The sequence below is a fragment of the Platalea leucorodia genome, assembly GCF_965183815.1.
Source record: "Platalea leucorodia genome assembly, chromosome: 1".
NCBI classification, from domain to species: Eukaryota; Metazoa; Chordata; class Aves; order Pelecaniformes; family Threskiornithidae; genus Platalea; species Platalea leucorodia.
Window position 1 is genome coordinate 67,759,457 of NC_138823.1, and position 21,908 is coordinate 67,781,364.

Sequence of the window (21,908 nt, forward strand, 5' to 3'; positions counted from 1 at the left end):
TTTGTGTTCAATTATTCAACACCAATTTTTACAATACCTAAATCTACTAAGTCCTACTTCTTTTGGACCTGTGCCATCTGCTCTACCAGGTAACTTCCCAAATTATGAAATTTATAATTTTCCTCTTTAAAAATAAATTGATGGAACTATTTATGAAGATGGCAGCACTTAGACCCAGCCCACACATTTTATAAATATGTTACAACTACACACAGCACACAGCTTCACAGTTCATGCGATAGGCAGTGTCTAAAAAATCAGTTACTAACTTCCAAAAACATTTAAATATCTACGGTATTTAAACACAGTGTTTTCTAGTTTCTCATAAGAAAAGTAAGCTGTAAACATTTTTACCTTTAGTTCATGCCTTGTTTGCTAGGTAATGTGGACTTTTTTGTTGGTTTGTTGGGGTTTTTTTAATCTACAACCATTGGTGGAATAAATCTGTGTTCCCAAAAATATTACATTCCATGGATAAAGCACAAGTCTATTATATAACCATGTGATACAGATACAGAAAATGAACTACTGTATTCAAAAACATAAAAGTAAAGATACTAAAACAGTCCATAGCTGTTAGAGTTGATGCTTTCAGAATACAGACCAACATTATTACACTAAAAATGTTCAAAAATAAGGCCTCTGAAATAAATATTTCCATTCTTTAAAAAAAGATATAATAAAAATGTACATCACATGGTCAATGCAGGTATAAAAATCACTAAGTTAAACCATTCTGGATGATGTATCTGAAGTAAAATGGCCTAGGTTTTGCTTCTGCCGACGTCCTCTATTGTTTTTGGGGCATTTTCTGTTAAAAAAAGAGAGAGAGAAAGAAAAAGGAGGGCTGATTTTATATATGCCACATAAAATTAAGCCTAGCAATAGCACCTTGACTTAATTTTCCGTACTTAACAGCATCAAGGAGTCTATGAGCTGTGCTGGCTGGGGGGATGCTCCTGTGTTTGGTACTGGACTGTCACCTGGGGATGTCCGTGGCACCCCAGATCACTCAGAAGGGAGTTCTGCTTGAACTTGAGACCGAAACCAGCAAGGCGCTATGTCCTTAAGCCTCGATCCAGCAAAACATGTACCACGGTGAATAACTGCATTGGCTTTACTTTATACATATTTCATACTTAAAATCCAGTGGATGGTAAGACCGGATCAATCAGCCTTTTGAAGTGCTTGACCTCCAGGTGCCCTGCTGCTCACGGCAGCCCCTGAGACAGAGCCCACCCAGGACTCTTTGTGGGGTGATTCAGGTGATCCCTTTCTTGGGGATGGACACACAACTAGAGAGGATTCACACACACAACAAGAAAGGATTCACAAAAGCCAGCAATTCTGAACGGGACGGCACTTACTCAGCCCCTCTGTCAGCGGGCAATGCATGATGGAGCAGTCCTGCTGGGATGCAGCAAGACAGACTGTCCCTGAGAGACTGTGAGCTGGGGAACGGTCGTAGGGAGGCTGAAAGAGGAGGGCTGTTGAACCACAGCCTTCCATGCCACTGCTTTGACCGGCAGGGTGTTGAGTAAAAAAGGGATGACATCAATTGCATGAGCCAAATAACTCTTTTACATGTGCAGGAGGTGTTAGATATGTGTACTTATACCTGCTATGTTGAACCTCACAAAAGAGATAGGGAAGGAGGCCTACATTGTTTGTTCATAGGGGTGTCATTCCACATCACCGAGTTTGGGAAGCCATGCACTAACCAGTAGCAGAAAGTTTTATGGCCCGGTGTAACTGGAGCTGAAAAAGTGAAGGACGAATTGAGGAGGAAACGGCAAAGTGTGGCATGGATGCCCAAGCATAGGACTTCAATGCCTCATGCACCTATAAGTCAGCCTTAATGTATCCCAGGGCCCCTAGTCCTCGTTGGGTTCAAGTCCTTGATGAGCAAACTGAATCCCTTGTCATCAAAAAGAATCCATGGCTCTCATCTCAGTTTTCATACAGAGTCAGAGTCTGAGACAACCCAGAAACTTGAACTCTGTGCTTGTGCATCTTTACATTTCATAAAACAGGTTCCCATGGAGAGTGCCTAATAATGGGACTAGTTGCACGTTCATGTTCGGAAAGCGTATATGGTGTGAGGGATACTTCTCGCTGTGTAACACCATTTACAGCTGTACTGCACGGAACAACATCTTGTCAACCTCTCTGGTTTCACTGGGTGGGAGCGGGGGATCATAGCTTCTATAAGGTATCAGCAATGCTTGAATAACTCCAGCGAAGGTCTAACACAGTAGCTGACCTTTTGGATGTGTTTCAAGGCTGATCTGTTCTGCTGGGTATTTGGTCTGGGGATTCAGAGTGGTTACTGGCGGTTTGTGAACTTACTTGAACAAATGTGTGTTTTGTGACAAAAAAAAATGGCGTTAGGATGTTACATAATCCTTCCACTTCAGTCATTAGGTGGTTTTTACATGGGTGTTTTAGGATATTATGTCAAAGAACATAAAATTTTGGGGGTCAAATATTTAAATACAGAAAAAGTATATCCATACAATGATTTTTCACTGTTTTTGTCTTTACCTACCTTGTTATGCACATGACAATTGCAACTATAATGGCAATCTGTACAGCTCCAATTATTGCTGCAATAAGGACATGCGTAAGCTTTTGTCTACTTGGGACAACATAAAGAATACTAAAGTCTGTCTTTTCACAGTGCTGTCCAGTATATCCTGATTCACACCTGAAAAAGAAAAGGAATATTTCATGGAATCTGTAATTTGACAACAACCCAGTCATTTTGCAGGTGAAACAAGGAGTCCAAGGTGACTCTAGCTGAGGAAGAGCTGGTGAGAAGGCGAAGGTGTGGTAATGCTTGGGTTGGAGAACGGTTTGGATTTCTGTGGCAAGAGAAGAGACAGAGCAGATATGCTCTGCTTTCTTGGATAAGGTTACTAGTGGCCCTCTGAAAACACACCAGCATGGTGAAGGCCCTGATTTGGCAAAAGAAATATGTGGGGTCGTTATTAAATTGGGACGATAGTCAGGAAAAATAAAGCAACTAGGTGAAACAAGTAGACAAGGCTGAAAGAAGCACAGAGGCATGCTCATGAAACACAAAGTGAGCGTGCTCATTCAGCTGCAATGTCAATATGGGAGAGAAGTGACAAAGAGGAAGAGAAACCTTGAAAAATGGGGGAAAAGGAAGATCCCTTTTCAAGCCGCGGCCTACAGAAGTGGAATCCTGCAAGACGTATTGGACAAGACCAGCATCAAACCCCCTCCTTCCTTGTCACCAAACCAAAATTTGATGGAGGTCGGGCTAGAAAACCCAATGGCCAACAACTGTTCAAGTGAGAGTTCATGGAAGAATCCATGAAAATTGAGCAGGGGTGGGGGAGAAATGGCTGGAGACAGAAGAGAAGTGGCTGCTCTAAATGGTACCATGCCTGAGCAAAGCAGCAGTGAGCTCAATGAGAAACTCAGCAGAGGCTGCTCCTGATCAGCGACACGCGTTCAGGGAATGCGAGATGTGCCGGTGGTGAAGGCAGCAGTGGAAACACGCTCCGGAGGAATTCATGTCACAAGGCAAGAGAGGCTGAAGCACAACAAGGAAAGGCAAGAGCTACCCAAGACACTGAGGTGGAGTCTGTAGAATCAAAGGCCACCACTTACATCCCTGAGCAACTGCTTTGTACAGCTATACTTTAAAACCGACTGATGTGAATGCATCTTTAAGGGCAACTGAATCATACACCTGGCCTCCAGCTCTATAGTAGAAAGCTGGAGAAGAATTACTCACACGCAGGCAGAGAAATCCTTTTGAAAACTGCATCAGACAAGCCCGAGTGCAACACAGAATCAGTCTCATCTACCCAAAAGCTTTGTGCTAGGGTAGGAGTTAATTCTGTTGGGAGGAATGAAATAATTACTCCACAGACCTTCCTACAACTGCTAATGCAACTCCTAATCCGCCTTTGCATGCAGGGATAACGGCTGGGGTTTACATGTGCATAATCTTGTGACTACTTTCTCCAGCCATGAACTGCTGTGCAAGGAGTTTTGGTTCAGGCATGAAACAAGTTCCAGTAAGAGCAGAGTTGTTAAAGAAAAGCCCCCGTGTACTGTAAGTAAGCTCAGCAAGGGCTAGGAAGGGAATCAAGAGAAACGTGTTAGCATACAAGAAGCAAGAGGACGAGGAACACGTTGGTAGGCATGCAAAAAGAAACAACAACAAAGAGGACTCCTTGCTAGTGAAGAGGACTGAATTCTTACTTGTAACTTTGCTTTTGTTTTCATTAAAGAAGGTAACAGTCCCAGTGTGATTAATGTGAGAATTGGTTTAAAGCAGAGGAGGCACAAGTAATTCAAAGATGTTTCCTCAGAAACACTGAAGCAACAGGAAATTATTTCTGAGAAATATTGAATGGAGATTCAGGAGTATTTGAATTCATGCAAAGAAGTGCTTGTGTTAAGGACTATACTGGTAGCGGGATGAACCCTAATAGGCTACCTTAAACTAGTAGAACAGATTTTAAAGCATTCTGCTGCATTAATATATAGCAAGATAATATAGCATGAATATAATAGCAAGATAAATATAGGTCAGCATGGATTTATCAAAACATGCTGATCAATCAATTAATTGAGCGAGCGTAAAGAAGTTTAGGTTTCTTTGCAAAGGGTTGGACTGTGCCTCCTTGATGCAGCCTGTCATAAGGACAGGGCAGAACTGTAGGGCACTGCACGAGGGGGGCAGCAGGAGATTGACCAGTTTAAAACTGTGCAAAGGCCGCTAAGCTAAATATTATGCCATTGACTACTACAGAATTTTCCTCCCACCCGCCCGCTGGCAGTCCTGGAGGGCTGCTGTACAATGAGCAAGGAGATTCATTGCCCCCAGTGAAAGCAAAAGCCAGAATTTGCTCTGCACTGGTATCTTCTGCAGTTTAGGCCATCCGCTACCTCACATATATCACTACCAGGAAATGAGGCCCAAATTAAACAATGTATATGCTAGGCGTGTATCAGAATGCAAAGCATTTGAAAATAACAATCTGCCCCTAGCATTCATCATTATATTTTCCTTGCTAGAGAGAGAATTTTTTTCTTTGGTAGAAGTACATGGTTACTACAGCGGATTGCTGTCTGATATAAATAATTTGTTTTCTTAATGACTCTGCTCCAGTTGGAAACACGCATAAAGTACGAGACCATCCGTATTTAAATAGCCAAGAAAAATCCAAAGGAGATCGGACGCTTAGGGTTAAGAACTGAGAGTGAGAAATTCTTGACTGGAACCATGTGAGGTTTGTTGTGCTAGATCCAGTGCTGAGATACTGTTCAGGCTGTTTAAATAAATAATTGAAGGCAGTAATAGTAAATGTAATTATAAAATAGAATTTAAAGGGACAGTACATTAATTAAATTCATCAAAACATTGCCTATCAGTAATTATTAGCGTAATAATAATAATTTAAATGATTGAATAGTAATTGAATCATAAATGAATAAATGACTATATGATTAGTGTCATCCAGAAAAAAATTCTGAGAAATAAAAAAATCAGTTCATTCAGCCAGGAATGTTTTCCTTGAAATACCTCTACTCTGAATATTTTGAGGACAAATCCATCAGAAATTGTGTTAAACACAGCTCTAGATCAAAAGAATACTGTAATCAAATAGTGCTGCCTAATGCCCATCAAGATGATGCTGGGGATGCACCCAGTTTTCCAAGAGAAGCAAAGCCATGTTGAGCTCCTCAGATCTGGTCAAAGAAAAGCGAAAGTCCTATTGGAAAGGTGAAAATAAACAAGAAAGGGTCTCGGATGGGAAAAGGAATAATATAAGCTTTCAAATGCTTAAGTTGACAACCATACTGGCTCTGCCTTTTGGGCTTCCTGCTCCCTGGTCAGTCTGGAAATCCTTAAATCTTGCCAGTGGAAAAACCCCTACATATCATTGATCGATAAAGATCAAGGGAGAAAATGTGATAGTATCTAATGGATTTACAGCTGAAGTTTCCAAAGCAAAGTAGAGCAAAGACTTATAGCATCTTCCACCACATTAATCTGAAAGTACAAGCCTGCAAGATAACAGTTCAGGAGTGAAACCTCCTAATAAGTAGGGCACTCCATGTTATTAAGAAGTGGCCTTTTTCTATAAACAACTTTTAAAATTAATTTTATTTTTTAAAGAAAACTAAGAGGCAGAATTTAGTTGGTGAAATGTAAAAAAAATTATCTGGGAGGTAAGGAAATAAAATGGAACGTTCAGATTTCTTGGGAAACACTGAGTGGCTGAATACTGAGTGTACTGAGCTGCTAGATTATACCATAGACAAAAAATGTGGGCTAAAGAATATTTTGCAATTTTATACTCTCTAGATGAAGCCTATTATTGTGAAAAAGGGCAATAAATGTTAAAAATAAGATAGTGATACTCTAGAGAGAGTTTATGACAAGAGCAATAAAATATATAGATAGCCTAAGAACAGACTGAGAGGTCAATGGCGAAAGAGCAGTCATACAGAGAAGCCATGCAAGGCAAAGGCAGATTTTTTGTGGATTTTTTTTTTCCTCTAGATAGGATTTAGCATCTGAAAATAAGGAGACAACAGTGAGGCCACAGTCTTCAGAGGAATTCAGCTTCTGAACTACCTGACTGACCAAGCCTCTCCGAGCACTATCTCCTGCACGACTGGAGCAGCTGGGTGCTGCCCACAGCATAGGGATACGGCTCCTGTGCCGCTGCTTCGATAACTGCAAACTCATACGTGCTGTAATTATGTCTAGAGAGCATTTTGATTAAGCTTTACAGCAATTTCAAGCGCATTTTGGAGGCATGCAGGACTTACCGGCAGGAAGCCTTCTGAGTGGAATAAATGAATTCACATTTTCCATGTATACAGTAGCCATTGAAGCTTTCTGAGCAAGGTATGTGGTTTCCAATGTAAATGTCTTCTCTTTGATCACTGGCATCTTAAAAAAGAAATATACATAAATAATTATATATGGCTGTATGATATTTATAAAAAATCTCAACCAAGAATAGCATACTCTTAAAAACTTGCAGTGATTAAAGGAATACAGAATAATAAAGCCAAGGCTTAAGGGTGAAGTTTCAGAGACACCTACAGAGATTTGCCAGGATGTATTTATTACACTGAAAAGTGATCCTCAGAGACATCTAAATATACTTCTTATGTCAGGTTTCTCAAAAGGAGTAAAGTATTCATGACAGAAACAAGCCAATGCAGGAAGATCAGCAGAAGTTTTGTCAGTGGCATTGGGGCAAAGAGCTAATACATAGATAGAGAGAGCTCTCTGCCATGTCTAAGCAGAGGAAAAAAACCTGAAGGGTTAGGAAGAAGCTAAACCACATTTTATGATTACTGGGTAGAAAACAACTCGATGAAGCCCTGATCTGACTGGTACCACTGGTCTTACAGCTGGAATGGAACACGCTACAATAGTAGTCTTCCTCAGAGAAACACTTTTATGGAAAGGGAACTTTCCATGAGCTTAAAATACCCATTCCTTTAGGAAGTGTACTGGATCTGGCAAGGATGGAGTTAACTTTCTTCATAGCGGCCCGTATGGCGCTGTGTTTTAGATTTCTGGCTGAAACAGCGCTGATAACACACCAGTGTTTTGGCTGTTACTGAAGGGTGCTTCCATAGCATCAAGGCTTTCTCTGCTTCTCACTCTGCTTCCCCCTCAGCGAGTAGGCTGGCGGTGGGCAAAAGCCTGGGAGGAGACACAGCCAGGACAGCTGAGCCCAGCTGACCAAAGGAGTATTCCCTACCAGACAACATCATGCTCAGCAATAAAAACTGAGGGTTTGGTCTTTCCAAGGCAGCCGTTGCTCAGAGACTGGGCATCAGTCTGCTGGTTGGATGTTGTGAGTGATGATGGTTTTCGCATCACTTGTTTTTCTTCTCTTTTTATTCCCTTCACTTCTTAAACTGCCTTTATGTGGACCAATGAGTTTTTCTCGTGTTTGCTCTTCTGATTCTCTCCCTCATCCTGCCAGGGGGATGGCTGGGTTGAGTGAGCAGCTGGTGGGCGCTTCGTTGCTGGCCAGGTCAGCCCAGCACAGGAAGGCAGTCCCTTCTGCACCAACATCTTTTGTGCTTCTGTCATATTACTAAAACTATCTAAAGCTGCGTACATTTTCAACCATTCTTTCCCCAAAATTGTTCTGTAAAAAAGTTCTAAATACAGAAGTTGGTATTTTATAATGACCTTCTCTAAAGAACAGGGATCTAAAGATGTGAGCGTAATTGTGGAATTATGTTCATTTCCATGGCAATAGACCGTAGCGTCACAAATACAAGATTGTAATGAACTGCAGGTGCAAAGCAAAAAGGGACTGTGAAGAAGAAATCTCTTATACAATTGCAGATATTTGAAATAACACCAGCAAGAAAGAGAATGTGTTTATACAAGGAAAAAAAAAAAAAAAGCATGCTGCTGTTTTAAGTTTTTCCTGAACATTTTCTGGAATGTTTTCTAATTTGTTTGAGGAAAAAAAAAAATCTATTAGAAGTTTTAGATATAAGGAAGCCTGTTGGTTCAGGCTATGCTTCAAAGATACAGAAGACTTGATACAAGGGAAGGACATAGCCTAATACTGACAATATGTCCACCACTGCCCTGATGGAATAGACTATGTCATGGCATGTCTAAGAGAAGAAAAGTGGGGATGGCTCATCCCGAAACTGTTGCCTCCCTCCTCCTCCAAGCAGTTAATTACTGTCACATCTGGTCCCAATCAAAGGCTGGTAATAAGTTATGTATAATTATATTAGTCTGTTCAGATAGCTGGTTTTAATGTATGTACTAATAGAGAATGTGAGGCCCAGTGAAAGATGCATCCCTTGAAAGGTGGCCACGTGGCCACAGCCACCCAAGTCAGAGGGAAAACTTGTATTAAGCAAAGAGATGATGTTAAATGCAGGAGGTGAGTCCTAGTGTAAAATAGATATTTCCCTACTTATTGACGGGAATCCATTTTTAATCTGAGAGGCCTGCTAGACTGCTTCAGAGCTTCAAAGTGAAAGATTTAACTGGTGTAGGAGCCTTGAAAGAGTGATTGGATGTAAGAGTTCAGATACTTCACCAGAAGGAAGAGGCATGCACAAAAACTGAAGCCCTGATGCCCATCTTGGGGGGGGCAATCAAACCAGCAGGCCAGCTGAATCTGGGAAGAGAGACCTTTCTGATGTAACTTTAGGTAGACACTTGCGCTGCAGGAGAAGGAGACCATCGTGGTTCTAGAGACTGGAAGCTATTATACATTCAGAGAACAGGGTTTAACAAGAATAACTCACAGGAATTTAAAGAAAAAAGCAAACAGATAGAAGCGTGGAGTGTTCTTTTATCCTGGAAGAAAAAGTCATTCAAAATAGTTCACTTCACGCTGTCACTATCTAAAGAGACCTGACTACTGCATAAAAAAATTTCCAAACCATTTTTTTGCATGAGGCATGCTCCCTCTGTGCACATCATTTGCCAAACTTGAGACCGCACATGCTGTACACAATAATAATAATAATAATTATATACAATGTTTTTTTTCACTGACTAGATTTCAAGGGCAATTTCCATGCAATGAATAAAAGGCTGTAACTTCTTCTGAATAGGAACCAAAAGTGGTGTTTCATTACATCTCATAATAAGATGTATATTCCATTTGGTGCCTTTCATGCCTTCATAATGTAAGTGAAAATTGACATTAAATCATTCCAACTGGTATATTATATGGAGTAAAAATAAGAATTTGTGAAAAAAGAAAAATATACGGAACTTTTTGGCACTGAATGGCTTTTCAAGAAGAACACAAGGAATGTCAAAAGCCACGGTGGGATGGCTTTACTCTGGGAGGCCATAGGAGTGCAAAACAAGTATGACAGAAACAACTAAAGACCTGAGCTAACAGAAGATAAGAGTGCTATTATTTGTGAGAGAAGAGGAGGAAAGATTAAAACCTATGCAGATCTGCTCTTTGCCAATAACTTGAGAAAGACAGAGATGTTCTGTCATGGACAGAAACACTTTGAGCAAGAGCCATGAAATGCAGAAGCATACTTGTTCTGAGAATGTATCTAACACACACAGGCTGCTACCATGTAAAACAACTGAGCAGAAAGTGAAACTCTGCCTTATTTCATTTATAGTAAGGTTCATGTAGCTAAGTTAAGGTTCATACAGGTAAAACATTTTCAACCAATGTGATTCAGCGTATTAGTTTACGGGAAACATTTTAAAATGACCTAACAGAATCTGCCATTTTTTTTCAGAAGTTATCAGAAAAGATGGGGTCACGGGGGAGGAGGGTGTGTGTCATTTCATCAGGAGTGTCACAGCTTGCTATCTTGCAGTAAAGGCATTTTCACAGCACTTGGGGGGAGTCTAATCCTGTTACTGCTGCGTAGGGTGGGGAGCAGCTGGGCATCTTAGAGGAACAGAGCACGCAAAACTCACAAATCACGCACATCTCCTTCTTGCCAGCCTTGCAGCGTCAGTGCTGTAAAAAAGCAGCTGTTTGCAGGTCTGTCTTGGTTACAGAAATCAAAGCCGTAAGGCAGACGAGAAGGGACCTGCGTGCTCTTATTTTCTCATCTTGTGAAACCGTAACCAAACAGCACAAAGTCAGCACGGTACCTTTCACCTCTGGCCGATACTGCATGCCATCGTCTTTCTTTCCAGCTGCGTTTGCGTCATCTGTTTCTAGATGATAAACACATGCATGGATAGCTATTAGGAAAGTCTTATTTCCAGACAACTACATGAGAAGTCAGAATAATATTCGAAGAAGTATTTTAATTGCAGTAAGACTGGACACATTCCCACATTGTTTCTCCCATACAAGGAGGCTGGTAGCACACCTGGTCAGTAACAGTCAGTAAGCCCAGCGGCCAGACCAACACATGGCACACCTCAAGCTGTAGGTTTTGAACTAAAAACTCTTCCGTGGTATGGGCCTAGGTTATTTTGTGACAGTCTGTTTTGGTTTTGGAACTGTTCACATTACCGATCTAGATGTAACTGGCAAAGATGGTGGAGAGCTGTTATTCCCATGAGAAGGTCCTAACTGCAAGACCCCAAAACTGAAGAGTCACGCACATGATTAACTACAAGGCAGTAGACAGAGGGTTTCAGTGGACCATTCCAACGCTGGAAAAGGAAATGGATAAATATTTGTGCAATCAGGGGCCCAACTTGACTCACTTTGGAAGTACATTGTACAGCCCACAGCAGCAAGAGGGAACATTTCCCACACACCAGTATTCCTTTTGCTCTCCTACTTCTTATCACCCCCTCATGTAACGCCCCTTGGACTATGGCTTAGATTCTCCTAAGAGCTTTTGCTGTCTTTCCAGGTAACACAGCACATGTGTATGTAGTGTAAACATACCTCTGCGTGGGGAACTCTAAAATACAGGTGGGGAGTTCTCTGGTAACTGGATCAGTGACTTCTGATCAAAAATGGAAAAGGGAAAGCTCTACGAAGCCCACCTATGTCAGAATTTACATTTACCAGAAAAACAAAATTAAGCCTACCTGAGCAGTGTCCAAGATGCCTGATGTCGATCTGCTCCTGCCTCAGACACGATGCTTCTCTAACAAAGCACGGATTGTTATAGGAACTTCCATCAGAAGCACATACAGGATTAAAACTGTATCCACTGCAGTCTATATTACATACACACCTGTTGATTGAAACATACAGCAAAACAAAATTGACATCCAGCAAACAAAAATTAAGTGATTTTGAGTCCTGAGTAAATACTAGCTCATATGCTAATACCAGGAGAGAAGAGCATGTTGCATGACATGCTGAAGAATTCATTGATTCCTTCCAAGGCTTCCAAGCAGAATGCACAAAATTATGAATAGGTGCTTCAGTGTGCTTTTTAATAATGTATTGATGTTTCTTACAGGTTTACTATGATATCAATTTCATTGATTAACACCTGAAAATTGATAACACATTGCTAGGAGGATTTACTACATTAACATAACAGTTTGTGGTGTTTGTTCTCAAGAGTGAACAAAACCATAAGAATATTCTACTTTTTTGGGGGTGTCAGGATCCCTGGGAGGGACTCCCATTTCTTTTAAGCAGTAAAAGGAGTTTTTCTATTTCAGAGGCTGTACAGAATCAATACGCTTGGTTAACTGTGTCATTTCAGCAAGACATTCATTCATACCTTTGAAAGTTAACAGTGAGTTTATTATGTTGTATTTAAAACAGAATTATGCAGTCTGAATTATTTCATATTGCATCCAATCAACACTTTGGTTGGTTTAGTCACAGCATTTTCCATATAATTTGCAGCTAGGGATTGTAAAACGAAAGCAGGAAAAATGATGACCTAGCATGTTGCTGGTTCCTAACCACCCAAATGCAGGACAGCCAAAGACTTAGATAGGGCTATGACTTAGCCGGTTTTGGTTAGATGGTTTTGTTGTCCCAACAAAAAGTCCTGAAATTTTACAAGTGTGAATGGCACAGGAAAACTTTCCAACTTTCCAAGCCCCATCCCCCTTGTTTAGTTTAATTAATAGTCTTTTTTTTAACTGAACCTCTATTTTTTAATTAAAGTTTCTGTGTGTGTTTCACATTGCTGTGCAAGCTCTGCTCCACCTCTGGACTGGGAAAAGTAAGGAGCGTAGCTGCAGAATGGGGGACATGGCAGGCACCTGGTCCAGCTCTCCATCGAGCTCCTCCTGATGCCATGAGAGCAGGAAGAGTCGCTCCGCATCTTCTGAGGAGGTGGCAATGGGCATGCGGTCCTCTCCTTGCTCTACACAGGGGACACATGGTCTGGATGCTAGGAGCTGCTGCTAGCTTCATCTTGATTCACTCTTGTAAGACACAGGGTGGGGAAAAAAACCCCAAGCAACCAACTTGCCAGGTTTTTTATGTTCTTTCCAGTTGTTCCAGGTACAATTAAATGATTAAATAGATGTATGCGTGCCGCAAGTCAGTAACAAATCTCGCAGCAGAACCTAATTCCCTGCTGCAGAAACACTGAAGATGGCCAGCGTACCATTTCCTCTCCCTCTCTTTCCATGAGCACCTTTTGTTAGGAAGTTTAAAGATGCTAATTTTCCCAGTAATATTTCATGCCCGTGAACTTCAGATTGTTGCTAGACAAAAGAACGTCTCTAGCACAAACGGGTTTTTACGTGCACCTACTGACAGTGAAAAACTGCCCCGGTAATGACTCTCTACACATCTTAGGGACCTACGTCAAAGTACTCATGAAGCCACTAAATATCAACATGATGAACATATGATAATTTTTCTTACTAGAAATGGTAATAGTTGTAAATCTTAGACTCAGGAAAGGAAGTATTATTTTGTTTACGTGCTCCCACATGATTTGAAGCCTAATAAGCCTAATGAGGTGTTTATTAGGATTTACTATATGCAAATAAAAGGCTCATGGCTCAGCAGTTGTGCACATTTATTGACACAAACAAGCAGAGAGCTAGTCCTCATTTGTATGACACTGGCTATGTGCTTATGGATACCTTCGCTCAGCCCCAGCTCTCAGGGACCACCTCTGCCTGCGTGTGCCCATCCTTGTCAAGTTTGAGCACATACATATATATCTCCAGACCAATTCCATCTGTATTTGTATGCCCAAACAGCTCTAATTCTGTCTGTAGTCACCATCCAAGGTCCGTAGCATCACAATTACTGTTGGTTTTTGTCATTCCTGGTGACAAATAAGGTGACTTTTGAAAATAATTTTTTCTTTCTCATGGTGACATTGCAGGCTCGAGTTGAAACTGCTTGGAAACTGCTTACATTTTCAGGCTTTGTTGTGTTCAGATTTAACAGCTAATGTTAAATGCTTACTTTCTTAGCATTGCTAAATGCTTGGTTTGGGGGTAGTTGTGAATTCTTGACCCTGTTTTTCTGATAAACACTCTCAGTCTTAGCTCTAACCATCTCTTCAATATATAAAAATTTATTTTTATCATTTAAAATTTACATTTAAAAGTAGGAAAATAAAAAAAAAAAACCACAACTACAAGAGGAGAGCATGTGACACATCCATAAGGGCCAAGGCAGCGTGAAGCAGCTGAAGCCCACTGACCAGCTGCAACGGGCTTGCAGCTGCTTTGTGTCGTTGGAGCAGGACAGAGCTGGTGACTGCCAGGGGTGCGAGCGAGCGAAATGCTCGCCCGCTGCCAGTCTGGATACTGCGATTTGCTGGAGGCTTGCAATCACACCAATTCCCCAGCAGGGCCCCGCTGGCACGACAGACCCCAACCAGCTGGCAGACGTACGTGCTTTCCACCCACAGGCACGAGGGCTGCAGGCACACCAAATCTCCAGTGTGGCTCTCGCTGGCCAGACAGCCGGTGGGACACATGCCTGCCCTCTGATCTCTGAGATCTGCCCCTGTTTCCGGGATCGGTGCCATCCTCCTTCCAGGCCCCCTTCTTCTGTCCAAAGGCACTGCCTTTCAGCACACCTCTTCTCTCCAGAGCCCTGGCCCTCGGTTTCCCAGTCTAAGCAGTCTAGCTGCAGAGGTGCACCGCACCACCAGCTTCCCAGCTGCTGACTCTGTCTCATGGCTCTTTATTAACTGGAGGATTCAGGATGTGATGATTTTGTTTAGCCTGGGCATTACCCAGGATAGACAACCAGTCTGTGCTGGTTGCAGCTTGGGAGTTCAAAGGTTCAATTTTGGACATTCACCCCCCCACATCCACCCGATTATCTGCCTGATGCCATTAGCTACTTCTTCTCCTACAACCACGACGCCAAATGGTATATCTGGCCTTCACCTGGCCATGCAGTTACTGGTGTAAATGCTTTGACAGAGCTATCCGGCACATAAAAGTGGCTGGTTTGAATACACTGCGGGATAATGAATAGTTGAACCAGACTGATGCACTTAAAAAAATTGAGACTATTATGCTCCATTATTCCAACATAAAAGCCTGAAGCCATTCACGGGGCTGAAAGGGAATGAGTTAAGGTGAGGACATGGCTGGGGCGTGATGCTCTGAAGGGAGCAGAGCCTCCGCGGAGGCAGCAGGGTGGCAGAGAGGGAGCCAGGAGCGCACGTCAGACACCTGTACCCGTCAGAGAGTTTGTGTGGGGTGCAGTGGTTGTCCTCACTCATAGCTGGTTGGCATTAGACTCAAAATACAGCCAGGCCTGCTGGAAGCGCTGAATTGTGAGACAGGAGCAGTGAAATGTGGGGAATGCTGCTTTCAGTAGAAAACATGAAACAAAAGTTGTTTTTAACTGCTCGGTGTTTGTGAAGGAAGGTAAAACTGTGGGAGAGTGAGTTGCTGCTCTGATGCTGCACATCAAACACATCGAAACTGGCAGCTGAGTCCCTGCAAGCGGACAGGACCACCACCACAGACTGAAACAAAAAAGCAGCTTAGGAAAGTACTGAAAGATCCCCAAACGAACCTGCTACAAAATACAGAAAATATGTTACACCCTGAAGGCAGAGAGCTACAGAGGCCAAACAACAGGAGGAGACGACAGAAAATCCAGCCTCCTGAGGGGAACGAACTCCCCCCACCAGCCAGTTTGAAGCCTAAAGCCCAGCAGAAGTCAAAACCCAAGACTACCAAGCACAGCTGACGGGGCTGAACCATCCCAGGGACCATAAAAGCAGCACACAAAGTATGGGAAAGACGCAGCAGACAGTGTTCATGAGCTAAAAGCGGGGCCCCAAAGGGCAGAAATCTTAAGGTGGGGCTGTGTTTTGCAGGCAGGGAAACCCACGTGAGGCATCATGGACTGTGGGCTTTGTTTTTCTTCACAGCTGATTGAAACTGGACACAGAATTGAAGTCCCATATTGTAATTTGTTCCCTGACAAGTCCCGGTTATGCTAGGGAGAGAGCATGAAGAGAGCAGAGGACAACATGGAGAGCTGCTCAGGAAGGGAGGGCAGGAAAAACCTGAGATAGTGAAGGGGGGGCTGGGATATGCGGGAGGAGCACAAGAGGGTTACCCAGGAGGAGAGAGAGTAGATCCTAATTGCAAAATTCCTAATATCCCACTTTTTAAGCACTTATTCTCACTTCTGCCTTAGCTCCCACCAGTGCTGTGTCCATGTAGAGTGGTCCGTGAGAGCAATGCCATGTGCAGCTCCCCAAGCTCGGCCATGCAGCTACGGACACTTTCTGGCACGACTTGACCCAAATGACTGATTAACAGCAGCCCTGGTGGCCACCAGCCTGCTACAGACACTAGCCTGAAAACAGCTTCAGGGGCAAAGCGATGAAAAGGTTTTGATCGTATTTCTATATTTTGTTCTCTGGAAGCCTGTAACATTCTGGGGAATTAGGATGCAGCCCTGAGCACAAGAGGCATGCTTCACATCTTAGCCTCTTCCAGGTCTTAGCCTCTTACCTTCTTATCCATGACTACACAATTTCACCTGAAATTTTTAAAAAATAAAATACAAGTCCATGTGAGCACATACCCAGCATGAAAATATTAGACTGTGCAATTGGAGAGTAGGGAAATAATATGCAACAGAAGATGATTTTATAAAACAGGAAGCATTGGAAAGCCTGTATCAGCAAGGTTTAGGTTAGGATTTTAAGCCATATAAAAAAGGTATTTTGAACAGAATTTTTCACCTTACTTCTGCTCACTTTAAAGATGTATTAAAACACTATCCTGCATTCATTGAGACAACATCACAGCTTTGATTCTAGCTTTAAATATTTTTAACGTAACATTTTCGTTCTATTCCTTATAGAAAAGAACAGAAGCAAGATGCATTTTCATGCTTAATTACCAGTAGAAATAAAAATGAGGTGTGCTGTAAGCATGTGCTTTCACGTGCGAGCAGGTAGGTGCACACTGAAATTACAATGCACCAAAATGGCTGGTTTGCAAGGAAAAAAAAAAAGTAAAAAGAAAGAAAAAAAGAATACAATAGTACCTATCACACAACAGTATTTGTAGTAATAGGAAACTATTCAAGATATAGAAACTTAATTTCTTATGTGAGAAATTAACTATCTAGAACCTCTTAAGCACTGCTATTTTGACCCTTCAGTATATTTTCACTAATGCTAAAGGCTGGTCTGAGTTTGGACGGCTGACACAATCCAAGGAGACGATAGCATATGATGACGTCAGTCATAAATAACTGCAGAACAACATCTTGTATTTAACTTTCTAGTGTGGAAAAAAATGAGGTTCAGACCTAGGTCTGAGTTGCTTCCATGCTGCAAGCAGACCAGGAAGGTGAACGTGGGACAGCCACAGCTGAGGTGAGCAGCCAGCCCGCAGAGCACAGTCAGCAACACTCCTGGCGTCACACGTGGATGGGCAGCATAGAAGCTTGAGCCCTGTCTCTCAGGCAAATGCCGCTCTGACAGGTATGTTTATTCCTCGGGAGTGACCCCAGAAGGGAATCAGGAAGGAGCTTGCAAAAGAAAATTCAAAGTCATGCAAACTTTCACAAAGAGAAAAGTAATTATTCTGAAAGCTTGCAAAACAAAAATGCCAGAGGACTTTTAAATATCATAGTATCTTTCTCCTAGCTCTCAATTATTTATTTCTGCTTTTTGGAGTAACTTCCAGGAACAATTGTCTGAAGTCCAGCAGTAGTGCAAGCATAAATCAGTGTGTGAAGCTGATCTTGAGCTGATAAAAGTGAAGATAAGCACAGCAAAGTCTGCATCAAAAATAAAAAACCAAACCTGCTATAAGAGGCTTCTCTGTTCCCCCAGTTGCTTTTTCAAAGTGCCAGCCTTCACTCAGGCTTGCCAAAGCCACGCCACGTTGACTAAATCAATCATCATATCCCAATACAAGTCAAGACTATGGCAAAAATCTTAGCCCTACTACTGATACTGGGTGTTTTGCCACCGTGGCTTGGAGCTGAGTGAGGACTCCACAGCTTGAGCCCCACCCCTGCTCTGCTTTTGGCTTCTGTATGTGACAACATGATCCTGCTTGGTGCCCCAGGAAAATAAAGGAAAACTACCACCTGGCGCCTTCAGCCTGACACGTGGCTGATCAGCACAACCTTCAGAAGAAAAGAGTTAGCCACTTAAGGAAAAGTCACTTAACAGAATCATGTACTAAGGATGTCTTGAAAGTGCTTGATGCTTCATTCCAGAAGGAAGTGAATGAGTGCTTCAAGTTTTTGCCATAACAGCTTGTTGTAAAAGTCAACACTGGGATAAAAGGAGTCAGACCACTACAAGAGTTTTTTTCACAACAACCTTCCTATTGGTTTTAACCAAAAAGACGGAAACAGGTAGCTACTTCTACAAGTTGATGTCTTGCTGGAGAGGGTTGCTGCTCAGTGTCCTCAACAGATCTTTTCTCTCGCTTAGCCCTGGAAAGTCAACAGGACTTATTCAGGTGTTTTCCTGATGTATTAGGGTATACAGAAAAAAACCTTAGTTTTGTCACCCGTCATCAGAGAGTTGACATCCTAAGAAGAAAGGCACCGGCTTGCTGTGACAACATGCTTTTAGAAGTTTCATGCGTGTCATTCATTAACACCATTAGTTAAACAGAAGAGCATTTGAATTTCAGAAAGTACAAACTGCTATAATTAAACTGAACAAAACTTTTAGGTGGTTTTAATAAATAAGAAATGAAAATGTACAACTCATTTATTAGGGGCTACTAAGTGTAACAAAGAAATCGTGTTTAGTAAAATGATGTGACACGTTTGAAACGAGCTCAGGCTGTAAGAGCACTTGCTGCTATCAGTAAATTAATTAGATCCCCAGAGATCAGAACATATTTCAAGGCTCCTTTTTGTTTTCAGGCTTCAAGGTGTACGTGGTTTGTTGGAAGTTCTGCGTGCTTAAGAACCATCGTAGATTCAAAGAAAGGAGGAAAAAAAGGAAAGGAAAAGCATTACAGATTTCTGGAGTGGGCTTGGCTATGGAGAGAGGTGGCATTTCCAACCAACCGATCAGGCTGCTGCATTTGTGCCTGTCTGGGATTTGCTCACGAATGTGTTTTTCTGGCCTGGCCTCACAGAGAGTGCTGCTTGCTACCCCTTCCCAGTAGCCGACAGCAACACTAAGCTTTCTCCGCTACTCACCCTTTTATTGGCACATCTGTTTACAAATGTAAAATGGAAACACTAGAATAAAACAAAGTGTGTGAAATGCACACAGATGGGTAAGTGTATGCTTGATGGAATAAATTTAGGTGAATTGAAATAGCAGGGGTGTTGCAATTGCAGTTAAGAAGATAACCATGTAAAATGAAGGATTACCTTTCATTTGATGTTCCTTCCCTTGTGTGCAATTCTTCCCAGATGAAACCTGAACTAAGAAAATCTGGATTTCAAAGTGATTTCTCTACCTATTTGACTACAGCTGAATTTTCATTAGGTTTTTTGGTGTCTTTTTAAAAATCCCTTTATAGCACTGGGGAGATAAGGGCAAGAAAAGTAGATTTCAATTCTACAACCTTCTCTGTGCTCTGCTTGATCACCCTCTTGGTCTTTACTTCTGCCCAGCAATGCAGAACACCCTTTAAATACCATAAGCTTCAGCTACTTTCCAGCCATCCCTTCACTCCCTTTTTTAATTTCATGGCATGGCGCGCTCTGACCACTGTAGAAATTTAGTCCCTAACTGCAGTGAGCTTCTAGCAGCATATGTGGTGAGCTGATGCTTGCTCTCACAAAAGTGACCTAACCCTCCCTCCACCCTCAAATAACAGAAACCTTCAAAGACTTGGCACACAGTGCTGCAAAGATCGGTAAAAATATACATTAAAAAACAGGCCTGGATTATTATCCATCTAGGATCTATTCAATTTCTTAATAGTCAGTATAATGAAGAGACCATTGTACTATTCCTTTCATATCAGGCTTTCCTGTAGCCCAGTTTTACATAATTCAGTAATCCCACAACACAATCATAAATTCCTTGTTTAGGCTGATTTCCTCTATTGTTTGTGTTTGTGTGGTTTTGTTTTTTTTTTTTTTACACACAGATACTTCAGATTTTTTTTCTGCTGGACCAGAAAGCTGTGAATTGCATTTATACAGGATTAAGACAGTCTTCCTTATGAATACCTATCATACGCTAAAAAGGTCAAAAAAAAAAAAAAAAAAAAGTTTGGCTGTCATAAATAAGTGAAAAAGTGGCCAAAAGAGGCAAGTATAAACCAGCATGCCATACTTCAAACAGACCAAATCTTTCCCTGATAGACAAGGCAGAGACTGGGACTTTAAAATGTCCATATTGGTATTTGTAAGTGTTAGTACTTACACTTCTGAATTTCTGGTTTGGCCATTGTGAAAATAGGCATTATGTAAATTATAGGCCAACTGAATCTATATGTTGCTGAGACACATTTTCTTTCCAAAGTAAATCTCGTGAAATGTTAACCTTGAAAGGTCTACTGGGGGATCAGTTGTCAATCTTTCTTGAAAATCTACATTATGAGTCAAAACAGATCTTTGACAGCATAGTACACTTATTAAAAAAAGACTGAATGTGCTCAGAATCTCATTTCCATATTTTATCTGTTAAAAAACCAAAATATAGGTAAAACTGAGAACATGACACATTTGATCTTTTACAGTAAGGTTATTTTTAAGTTAATGATTTCCCTATCAAAGACAAAAAAACCCAAAAAAGATGACAAAAAAATGATATTTTAAACTAAAACTAATGAAATTTATTCCAGCCATTTAGAGATCGATGGAAAGGAAGGTTGCTACTGAGCATAAAATGGAGGGCAAGATGACCACTCAAGTGGGGCCTTGACAAGACGGAGGAACCTCCTGGAGTCTGAAGATGAAGGGAAAGCCACAGGACAGAGTTGGGGTAGTTGGTGGGGAAGCAGCCCCGCAGAAAAGGACCTGAGGGTCCAGGGGAGCAGCAGGCTGGGGGGCTGCATCACAGTAGGGTTGCCAGCAGAGCAAGGGAAATAACTGTTGTCCTCCACTCAGCACTCATGAGGTCCCATCTGGAGCACTCTGACCAGTTTTGGGACCCCCCAGTAACAGCAAATATTTTGAGGAACTGGAGAGGGTCCAGTGGCAAGCCACTGCGATGGGTAGAGGGCCAGGGCACGTGCCATGTAAGGAATGGCTGGGGGCACTGGGCTTGTTCAGCCCGGAGAAGAGAAGGCTAAGGAGGTGACCGATTGCTGTCACCAGCTACCTAAGAGGCATTATCGAGAACACAGAGGGAGGCTTTTTTCAGAGGTGCACAGTAGAGGTGCGAAAGATGACAGTTGAAAGTCACGGCGAGAGAAATTTGGATTGAACACAAGGAAATTATTCCTCAAAGTGAGAGCAGCTCAGCCCTTGAACAGATGCCCAAATGTCAAATCTCCCTTCATGGAGATGGTCAGAGCTCTCCCGCAGGAGCCCTTGAGCCACCTGAATGAACTATCCCTGGTTGCAGCACAGGGAAGGAGCCTGGACCAGACGACCCCCTAGAGATCCCTTCCAACCTAAACTATTCTACAGTTCATGATTTCATTCTGGATATTATTTTCCTGAAGTTGCAAGATACATTAAAATGCCTTTTAAAGTAACATTCTTTCCACCACTTACTAGATGTTGGCACATATTGTTTTATTAGAGTATCTAGCAGTGCTTTGGCATGCGAGAAAAAAGAGACACACCACACAAAACAGTGCAAGAGTAGAGGATATAACTTCTCATAAGCAATACTACTTTTTATGCTGGGAAGATACTTCACATTTGAAGAAAAAAATGTGAGATGAAACCCCTATTATTCAATTGATTCAGTGTATTTTTAAATGGTAATATTAAAATAGTATAAATATATATTATTTATATTTACTACAAATATAATATATAAATTCTTTATAGTTACTATAAATATAGTATATAAATTCTTTATATTTAATATATAAGTATTAAAATGTTCTCCCTTACTCTGAGCATGAATTTTGATGTGTGTAAGAA

The 21,908-nt window shown here is 41.7% G+C and overlaps 1 protein-coding gene across 1 annotated transcript in view; it reads right to left on the bottom strand.

Annotated features, from left to right (window-relative positions):
* Nucleotides 1–705: 705 nt before the first annotated feature.
* The window catches only part of TMEFF1 (transmembrane protein with EGF like and two follistatin like domains 1), a gene marked incomplete at its 5' end in the record, with an annotated part of 123,914 nt that continues 102,711 nt past the window's right edge, over nt 706–21,908 (bottom strand). Inside the window, 5 exons of the mRNA XM_082337867.1 lie at nt 706–811; nt 2,549–2,707; nt 6,823–6,946; nt 10,634–10,699; nt 11,534–11,682. Coding sequence (XP_082193993.1) covers nt 727–811; nt 2,549–2,707; nt 6,823–6,946; nt 10,634–10,699; nt 11,534–11,682 — 583 coding nt within the window. The 3' untranslated portion in view covers nt 706–726. The remainder of the gene's footprint in view (nt 812–2,548; nt 2,708–6,822; nt 6,947–10,633; nt 10,700–11,533; nt 11,683–21,908) is intronic.